The following is an 11,334-nucleotide window of genomic DNA, read 5'->3' as shown; positions in this document are numbered from 1 at the left end:
TGATGCGACCTCTATTCTATCCTTTACTTTCATTCTTAAGCGTCTTGATAATACCATTCAGTTTATGGCGACAATTCAGTTACATCCCTCTACTTACAGAATTTATACTAGAATTACAAATCACTGAATAAAGCAATGTTTATTTAAAAATAATAAATGTGTAACAGTTTCGCCAACTAACTGAACATATTGGCTTCAGGGAAACCCTGTCTTCATGACTTCATGGATAGTGTCTGATGAAGCCAATACGTTCAGTTAGTTGGCGAAACTGTTACATATTTATTATTTTTAAGCCAATATGTTCAGTTAGTTGGAGAAACTGTTACATATTTATTATTTTTAAGCCAATACGTTCAGTTAGTTGGCGAAACTGTTACATATTTATTATTTTTAAGCCAATACGTTCAGTTAGTTGGCGAAACTGTTACATATTTATTATTTTTAAGTCAATATGTTCAGTTAGTTGGAGAAACTGTTACATATTTATTATTTTTAAGTCAATATGTTCAGTTAGTTGGCGAAACTGTTACATATTTATTATTTTTAAGTCAATATGTTCAGTTAGTTGGAGAAACTGTTACATATTTATTATTTTTAAGCCAATACGTTCAGTTAGTTGGAGAAACTGTTACATATTTATTATTTTTAAGCCAATATGTTCAGTTAGTTGACGAAACTGTTACATATTTTATTATTTTTAAACAAACATTGCTTTATTCAGTGATTTGTATTTCTAGTTTAAGTTACCTTAAGATAGCAAAGCTAGTATGAATCAGTTAGTTACAGAATTTAAAACATGTAATAGTACATTAAATACTCTTGAGCATGATCGTGTAAAATAAAATATTATATCTTGCTTTCTAAGTCTAGGTATATTAAAATTAAACTCGTTCATTTCGAATGCGGGCTAGCAACATGTTACCAATTCTGAAATGCTATACGAATTCCACGTTGTTGTTGCGTTTTAAAGTATAAGTTTCTTTGCAACATCAAGATAACATAAGACATGGACTTTGTCCGTAGAAAGAATTAAACTCAAGAGCACTGCGTACAAAGCACACATGCTGAAGAGATTGACTTATGGTGAGAGATTTTTCGGACATGCATTTTTTGAGTATTGTCTTTTCTTTTCTTCTTTACATATTTATTTATTTATAGATTTACATGTTTCGGTAGGATGAGTAATGTACTATACCGTACTATAAAAGATAAGAAAAGGAAGTAATGTTCCAGGTTACACCAAGTTGGTAGAGGTACTAGGAGTCAGAATACCCCTTTTTTAAAATTCTGTTAAAATGGTATTTTGGATTTCTTTCAAATGTCTCTAATCAATATTATTACATTTTTTAAGGCAAATGCTCTTTCCCTCGATTTTATCCTTGTATGACCTTAATATACTATCACATTACAAAACTTCGTTTCGATAAATCATGTATATTACAAATTACTCAAGTAAAATAGCTTTTAAATGTAAAGTTTTAAACATAAGAGAAGAATAAATGCGTTTTAGCTACTACCTTTTCGCAGAAATAAAATATTTTACATAGCTATTTCAGAGATTTAGTTTGTTAGTATACACTTATAGGCTTTAATATTTTCATTTAAGACCAAGTATAAAACATATAAATTAAACATAAAACTTTAAAAATATATAATGCAGAAAGCATATCATCAAAATTTTGAGAATTAATTTCCTTTCCATTATTGAAAGATTAAGATTAAAAAAAAAAAAAAAAAAAAACTAACTTTCTCTTGACAAGATGATTCGTATACCATAATATTTAGCTGAAGGTATATTATTAGTGCTTACAAATGGTTTTTACGTAATGAAACTTAATAGTAAGGAATTTATGGTAAAATTCTAATTTTATACTTCACTTACATTTTTCATATTTTGCTGTTTTCACTATGAAATGCATATCATACACACTTATGTTCAAACAAAATCTTTAAAAAACCTGCTTTGCTATATCCTTGTGTGTAAGATTTCAAATAAATGAAGGTTTATAATACTTATCTCTTCACAACATTTTTTACCAGCTTTTTTATTATTATTATTTTTTTTTTAAATCAACACATGCTACATACAGATACCAATAGATAAGTTTTAAATGAAAGATGCGCGTTAAGTTCTTTTCCTTCCTTTCAATCTCTGTTCTCTGAAACATGTTATTAACTTCCATTTCATTTTCATTGTTTATAATACTATTTAAATCTACTTTCCTCATTTCTAATCTGTAGGAGAGACTGGTAAGTTTTTTTTTCTCTCCTTTCTTTATTTCCTCATAAATTAGTATTTTGTTCAAAATCACAAAGAAATATGAAATTTGTTATAATTTAAACAATCCTTCAACATTCCAAACAAGGATGTTATAAAATAGAAGATCTTCCCAGATGTATCTTCATTCTATGAACTCAATGAAGCCAAAAGAACAACCGAGCATCGCCACAACAATCGAGTCTGATTGGCTACTCTCGTTTCCGCCATGAATGTTGGATCAAAACATTGCGATCATATTGGGCGGAGCCAGCAGAGTGGGGATAACAAAACTCTGACGTATGGCTTTACGATTTTGTTGTATAGGCAGATCCTCTATTTTATAACATCCTTGTTTCCAAAACATTTTCTGAAACACAGAAATACAGATTTATTTTTTTTATTTATTTTTTTATTTTTTTTAAAGAAATGTTTATTTTACTTTACTTTGTTCCAAGTATTTCTTTAGCATGTAGAAACACGTTATTATTTCAAACTAGTAGTTATTTCCCAGTTTTGAACTAAATTAATTGATACGTCACAAAACCTTTTCTGTACAGTTGTTACACCAGTTTTTTATCATTGCAATAAAATATATTATTTATGAAGGAAGCAGAACTCTACAAGGAAAAACCCACAGAACTTTCTACGGAGAGGCAAATTAACATGCAAATTATAATCAAGTAATGTGTTCTATTTTAGATTTATCGTAACAATATACACGGCGTATAGCATAGATAAAAATAATATACATAATTATAGTAGCTTAAGGAATTGCATGATTACAAATATTTACTAATCTTGGTATATCTTTACTTGGACTAATCTTGGTATATCTGCTGTTCAGTAATTGCTGAAATTTTCAATGGGAACTCACATCTTCCTCAGCAGCGCTTTCTTAAGGCACTTACAGCAAACTCATCATATGCTGTTGCATCCATCGTTCTAGTAAAAATTTATCTTTAAGTAATTATAAATATACACAAATACCTTGATATCAGTAACAAACGTTCTTAAAAATTTGAACTTTCACACAACCACATTGAGGCTTTTCTAGAAGAAACATTTTGTTTTGATACTTCTATATTGCAACAATGGATGCCATGTCATGTAATGAGCTTTCTTAAAGCATCTACAGGAAACTCTGCTGAAGATGGGATTGAAATTTTCAGCAATTACTAATTAACAGACGCATACTAAAATGTGTCCAAGTTAATATACATAATTATGAAAAGTGGGGGCTGTAATGTAATACTATCTTATATTTAAAAAAAGTTTTAATCTAGCTTATATGAAAACAGAAAATATTTATATTCAAATATTGCCAATACAGAGGATCAAAGTTCATAGTTAGTTAAATTACCATAAATTTAATGACTATATAATAATAGTAATGTCTAAAGTGCAGTAGAAATCCCATGAGAAGGGGGCAATGACCCCTATTGGTCCACAATTGGTGGAGGCCACAATTCTATTCCATATGCTTATACAGGAAATTTTTTAAAAGTATTGGTATAAACCTTGAAGGCTAGCTTCTTGATAACATAAATTACGTTAACTATTTCACAAAGTTGTCGTTTTTACTTCTGATAGATAATTTTAAAATTATCTGTTAAAATGGCATAAAAGAATCAACATGTCAATAAACGTTTTTCTTTTTACGAATTTCAGATTACTTATGATTGTGATAAATTAATATTATAAAAAAAAAATTAACTGGTCACATCAGAAAATACATTATAATTAATTGTTTTACTATGGCTAATAACACAATATTTAATTTCTGTTACTTAATACTTATAGGACTATTATTATATTTTAAGTGCCGCATTTATAAAGTGCAAAGTGTTATGTTTATTCTTAGCCATTCTCCCGTGTACATTTTTTCTTAAAGTCAATTTTTTGTATCACTTTTATCTCTGAAATTCTCTCTAATATTCATATTTTCTTATATATCAGCTGATCAGCAAATGTGTGCACATTCAGCGTATAATAAAAGTTATATATAAAATCCTCTTGTCATTTGACAACTAAGATGACGTTTCTATAAATTTGGTACGAAATAAGACATTTATTTATTCCAAAGGAACTTAGAAGTATATCAAATTTGTTTAACAAGATTATTGGTTGCAAGAAGTGTTTTCCTTTTTTGGAAATAGACCAAAGTTACAGATTTACAAAATTTATCACAGACTACTCATCCATCATTTTCCTGTATTCATACACCACTCGAACACTCTAAGGTACACTAATTGAAGACTATGCACTCACAGAGAGTCCAACGTATTTCACAGCCTTCACGTGAAGATAGGAGGTGCTAACATTGATATTCAGAAATATCACAACTGCGTCACCCAACAAATAGAAATACCAAGCACACATTAATATATGCATTTTTTTCTTTTGTATTTTAACTTACAACTTTAAGTAAGTACAAATATAATAATAGCAAATATGGCTCTGGCTTCTAAAAATTTGGTTTAGAATTTGTGTGTCTTGTGTATTCAGTACCTACGGCCGGATTGAGGGCAGTTGCTCCATATAGGATGTTTAACTGAAGGAATGTCGAAACTTCCGAAGTTACATTTAAATTACAGTAAACCAAGGATGTTACAAAATAAGAGGATCTGCCCATATTTATCTTCATCCTATCATTGAAGCCAAAAAAACAACCGAGCATCGGCATGTCTATTCTCGTCGATTGGCTACTCTCGTTTCCGCCATGAATGCTCAGAACATTGCGATCTTATTGGGCGCAGGGAGAGAAGTAGGGTGGCAAAACTGTGACGTTTGGCTTCACGATTTTGTTGTATAGGCAGATCCTCTATTTTATAACATCCTTGCAGTAAACCATCAATTTGACAGACTTAGAATTTAACAGACAGAATTTGACTAATAGCAAATATAGTTGGGGAAAAAAAAAAAACTGTTGACTCAAAAACCACGATTAGATTTTCAAAAGAAACAATACTTAACGGGAAAGTAACTGAAGCTTGAGGCTTGTCTTCAATCTTTTAATACACAAGTGCAAGGAGTTTTTGTCATTAATATGATATATATTAAATATTTTATATTTAAATTATACAGCATAATCTCAAATGCCATATTCGATCTTTAGTATTGTGCATAAACCAGTAACTCAACGGACTTCCGATATTACGGGCACCCTTTCGTACCAATTAATCAGTTAAATGGAGGGTTTACTGTATATTATAATTTTAAATTTATTTATCGTACTATTTCCAGTTGAAGTATTTATAGTAAGACTTTACATTCACATTCAACGCAGAAAAAAAAAATCAGTGTACATCATACTAACTTATACCATTATTATTCTCGTTGATATTTTTATCGCTAGTTACCTTGTTTTAATACTTCCACTAGTGGGATATATAAGATGTAATGTTAGTACGTTCTCCACACGCTAACTTTTGAACGATAAAGAATTTCGCGTAATGCTAATATGCAAACCTTAAGACATTTAAGAGCTATGGGTTGTGCAAACACCTAGGCGAAAATATTTAGATATTTTTAATCGTTATTTTACAAACACAAACCCATTCGCGTGATCCTCTTTCCTGCCTTTTCAGTAGAGTTTATTTTACTCTATATTTAAAGTGTTACATCTTTTACGGTTCTGCTCTTTAGGCTAAATAAGATAATAAGATATGAATGGCAAAATAAAGTATCGATACATAAAAACCATTGCCCTGAGCAGCCCGATTCGAATTACTGCAGATAGGTCTTGTGATTGCCAGCCAACTATGCTTTAGAACCCTTGAGCATACTTACTAGCTCGACAATCTTTCTGATGTCTTCCACTCTTCTACAGTAATACTAAGGAACTACTAGAACTAATTAGAAATTGACTACTATGAAACTAAACAAGAAATATATAAAACAGAAGGAAAGAGGAATTATATGCCAAGGGCAAAAAATACATTGTAAAACTGTGTCTACATTATTTTACATGATTCTTAGGCGTTTTAAAACTAGCGCCCATGGTCAACAGAACGCTATTCTTCAGGTCAAAATAATACGAAAATGCTATATAATGATATACACTCCAAGGCCTCCTTCAGTGGCTATGGAGAATCAAAATTTCACTATGTAGCAACGTTGCAGATTAACTTGAAACCATTAATGTTGCTCTACGAATCCATCAAGCTGTTATATCAATCCTGTCTATGTTCGGCACTGTTACGTTAATAAGTGGTGCTAGTGTTAACGTCTATCGATTTTGACTGGCAGCTGGAAAAAATCTATGTAACTATTCGATAGATTTGTATATCTTCTTTGTGGTTCTTTATCTGTGGCGTTGCCACATAGTGCAATTTGCGTCTCCAGACGAGAACCCGAAATGTATAAAATTATATTTTGACTTGTAGAATAGTCCTCTGTAGTCCGTGGGCGCCATGTTTAGAACACCCGATATTATATATATATATATATATATATATATATATATATATATATATATATATATATATATATATATATACAGTATATCGGATGAAATACGTATATCATTCTTACGTTTTCTATATTTCACTGGCCAGTGTATATTTGATTACTTTAAGGGTGCTGAGCACCCATGTCATCTTTGTTTTTTAGTCCACTGGTTTAGATAGAGGAGCCCTTTTCTTTGAAATGAACTGGAATTTTAATGGAGAGATTTCACTAATCTATTCAAGTCTACTTAAATGTCCCTCCCTTTTTCAAAATGAATTTACATAATCAGGGCTGGATTAATCCATCTAGAGGCCAGAAAAACTATGTGGCTCCTGCTGACTTCACCTAATATATTTCTGTGAATGTACAGTAGGAAACTTAAGGGAAAACATTTCATATTTTTGGTCATATTTTATTTTATAATGATTATATCTTTATGATTCTTTTTAGATAGTCAGTTGTGTCAGAGTGGATTCTCGAGGCTATAGTCCCCTAAGCCCCTCCTTTAATCCGGCCCTGTACATCATACATAAATTTAATACTATTTAAATAACGATTTGACTTGTAAGTATTCGTTTTGTATACCACAAAAGTTAATTTTCACAAAGCAAGAGACATTTAAATTAATTTGAAGAAAAAATTCAGTTCATTTCAAAGACAAGAGAAAATATTTCTCCTTGCAAAATCAATGGATTGTGAGTTAAATATGGCAATGGTACTTAACGGCGTTAATGGTACTGTGCTACAGTGGAAGACTCGTAAAAGTTTGTCGAAAAAAATTTCTACTGATAACAAGAAAGTCAGCGAATATCATTACGGAATAAGATGCGTGTATAAACTGGAACCTGTCTATGTTCTGTTATCCTTGCTTGATTCGAACAAAATATTCAATTTATATACGCGACCAACTTGACATTTTTCAAAAACAAATAGAGAAATCTGAATATGTTACGATGAAATCTATGAATGGTGGCTGCTTTTGTAACTTCGGTGCGTTATCTGGCGAGTACATGTATTTATGTGTTATTATGTGTTAAGGTGGCCATTTGTATAACAAAGACGTTGTGGACCCAAGAAGACTAACTTAGGTAAGTTTCAGTGTACATGAAACGGAAGTAATTCTGTTTGTTTTTTTTTCATAAAATTGAAGAATGTTTAAATTATTCTTTCCATATTTCAAGTGACCTCATGAATCTTTGTGCTATGTACAGCCTTGTTCGAAGAAAACCTGGGCTCTTACTTGCCTTTTAAAAGCCCTGTATTCCTATCTGTACTTGAAATTAAATCAAATATGAACCTTCATTGGTCAATTGAAGTATGTTTCTAAATCAAAGTGTTAACAGTTACTACGGATACAGCCATTAACGAGATGGATAGCTAGGCTTTTCTGAAGAAGACTGTACCTCTTACAAGAACTCTCATCTATCTATTTGCAGAAATATACATATTTTCGATACCTTTCTTGGTAGTTTCCAAAAGTATTAGTGTACACAAGAAAATACATATAAAAAAGAAACGATAATTATTTTCAGAAAGCAGTTGATACTTGAGAAATTGCTTTGTAACCTTTTCTCTGCAAACAACAGAATATTAGTCGTTATAAGAGATAGGTATTGTTTAAATTAGTTCTCTAAAGTCGTAAACTTTGTTTAAAAAGCACTGGCAGGGGAAGAAAGTTGCACAAATTAAAATTAAAATAAAAATTTGACGCGGAAATAAAGAAAACGAGGCAAAATAAGATTTAATATGGAGTACTTTTCCCTCCAACATCCGGCCTTGCAGTAGCTGTTTCAGTTTTACATAACTACAGAAATTTAAGCAAACTTTTTTCTTCTTAAGTACAAAGTCTCTCTCTTTTATATATTTTACATCACAATTGCAAGTTTCACTCCCTGTTTTAGGTGCTAGCTTTGTAACGTAAACTTCCGTGAAGTTTCAAAACGTGTATATACGATATCAGTAAATTATTTTGCATAAAATTAACTGGAAAAATTTTCTTTCTATGATGTTTCTAATGTAAATAAATTAGAAAACAACAGGTTTCAGCAATTTCTCTCTGGCATTGGGTGTTCATGTCGATCTTGACAACAAACTCCAAAAAAGCTAAGCACTATTTCACTTCATAAAGTAGTATTTTTTTCTGAAACTAGACAACAATTTCGTTTTAATTATTATATGAAAATAAATGTATATAAATATACAATTTGTAAAATGTTTTCTCTTAGTGGAGTTGAATTTCTTCACCATGAGTTCTTAACATAACTTATTTTTGTATGTAAACACGCCTAAAAATTTAGAAGCTTTTATACATTACGTTTTCCGTTTAGTATTTTATTTGAAATGATTTTACCGTCCTACTACATCCCTAACAACACAGCTCTTTCTCAAATAATGCCGTAACTAGTTTTTTTTTTCTTCCTCGCTTTAATCATCTCGAGCAATACTATTTTCTCCCTAACATTTGCTAACACTTCCTCCTCAATTTTTAACAAAGCTCTCTCCTATTAATGTTCACGTTTGTTCGTTGCATCGTACAATATAATCTATTATTTATTTATTTATTTATTTATTTATTTATTTTTTACAACGTGCCGAAGTAGATTTTTTTTTTTTTAACTTTCAAACTATGCTTTGAACATGTATAGGACGTTTTATTAAACAACTATATTTGTCCGTTTGTTGACAAGCATTACAACAAAATCAGTAAGAGAAACTTCTGAGTGTTTATGTGTGTTAAACAATGAGTTCAACATCCCAAGATTAGAATCGATCTCCACTCTTAATCTTTCATTGAAGCATACGATTCATACAGTTTGGGAGTCTATCGTAGTCCCACAATATGAAAGGAAACCCACTTGATATACTGTACGTTTGAATGAATATCCAATCTCAGAATTTCGCCTTCTATCAACCTAATTATCAAGTAGCAATTTACTTGAACAACTAATTTGGAAACTTTTCTGAAAGGCTATTTCATAATTAGGAAACCTATAATTGATGTATTTTCAAGTCAATAATAGATCAGTACAAGCACACAGTGACCTGATGTGTGTTGATTAAATGTATAAAATAGGACTTATTTTTTTCTTTAAAGAGATCTCCAGGAATGCAATGAAATAAAGTATGTAGTTTGATAGTGGGTACAGATATGACAACCACTATATAAATTTTTAATATTAAAATATGTTTTTACGTTCTGAAAATTTGAAAATTCACCAACATAAAATTACTTTTAAAAACAAGAAAAACTATTTTAACTTTTATTGAGTCGAAGTAATACATAAAACTGTAGTTGATAAAATCAATCGCGTTTAGAAAAAATAGGATCAAGTCTTCATACCTAGGTATTATTATATTAAAATAAATGCCAATTAAAACATTTGGGCCCTATTTCCATAATATATTTTGTACTCAAATATTATTTGGAATGTAAAACAAAAGTAAATAAAAAGCATTTTTCTATTGTTGTCTAGTTTCAACTGGCAAAGACAAAAGGAATAATTCTGATCAATTCTTTTCATGTTATATCATATCTCCTTGCTAAATTATATACAGTAATATTAAAACATGAACAGCCATCTTCTCGTAGAAACTCCCAACTCTTAACCTTAGGTAGGCATACAGCAAACAAAGGCATATAATTGTTCCCTTTTGGGCTTTCTTCTAATCTTATAAAACAAAACGTGTCACTCAGAACACGAGTAGAGGAGCTTTCAAAACAAAGATGGATGTTCTGTTCCTTTCTTTGCTTCCTTTTTTCTTTTTCTTTCTTTCTTTCTTTCTTTCTTGAACAAGCTGTATATTTAATTATTCTTGTTTCACTTATACACTACTCAAAACATATAAAAATTTGTTTACAAATCTCTATAAACACGACAATGCAAAAATTTACATACATATTATAATAATACATTTTACATGAACAGGTATTAATTATATGTATCACATGACAAGGCTGTCTATACCTCAACTGCACGGCGATAGCCCAAACAGTTAAGTAAGACTTTCTTAAGACATTTTTTTCTTTCTCTTTCTTTTCATATCTTGAAGGTGCAAGTGATATACAAACAAAATCTCTCACTACTTGACGAGTGTGCCAAAAATGGATTTCAAAAGCTATGGCAGTAGTTGTAGTAGGAGTAATAATAATCATAATCATAATAATAATAGTAGTAGTAGTATACAGTGCACTTTTATCGAATTCGTAAGCACTTGGGATGAAACCATAGTCAAATGTTCTTAGCTCCAAGGCTCTTCTCGAGATTAAGGCAGTCCAAAACAGAAGCACCCACGCTGCTTCGCCTTGTTAACATAGACGTAACTAGTACCCACTTATTTAACTTGGGATCATAACGCTCAACAGAATTAAGACTAGAACTACCGTCGTTGCCGCCCAATGAGTACAGATATCCGTCAATTTCTACCACTTCATGAGTTGACCTACAAAATGAAAAATGTAATTAGTAAAGTACACAAAATTTCAGAAATAAAACTTACATACAATTATAATTACTGATCGAGTGTATGGAACACACTATGATATAATGAATTACTCATCTACTAATGTTGCTCAGTCAATTTTTATTCCAATATGTCGAGTGCTAAACATTTCCCTTCAGGGACAA

General features: G+C 30.7%; 1 protein-coding gene across 2 annotated transcripts in view; it reads right to left on the bottom strand.

Moving 5' to 3' along the window:
• Positions 1-239: 239 nt before the first annotated feature.
• Positions 240-11,334, bottom strand: part of LOC145671130 (kelch-like protein 17) — a 291,534-nt gene continuing 280,439 nt past the window's right edge. For both annotated transcript variants that reach the window (XM_081739927.1, XM_081739928.1), the window contains exon 13: positions 240-11,149. In XM_081739927.1, coding sequence (XP_081596053.1) covers positions 10,939-11,149 — 211 coding nt within the window. In that variant the 3' untranslated portion in view covers positions 240-10,938. The remainder of the gene's footprint in view (positions 11,150-11,334) is intronic.

Source organism: Thermobia domestica, chromosome 15 (genome assembly GCF_964235325.1).
Source record: "Thermobia domestica chromosome 15, izTheDome1.hap1.1, whole genome shotgun sequence".
NCBI classification, from domain to species: domain Eukaryota; kingdom Metazoa; phylum Arthropoda; class Insecta; order Zygentoma; family Lepismatidae; genus Thermobia; species Thermobia domestica.
The sequence above is the reverse complement of the archived record's forward strand: the minus strand, read 5'-3'. Positions and strand labels throughout refer to the sequence as shown.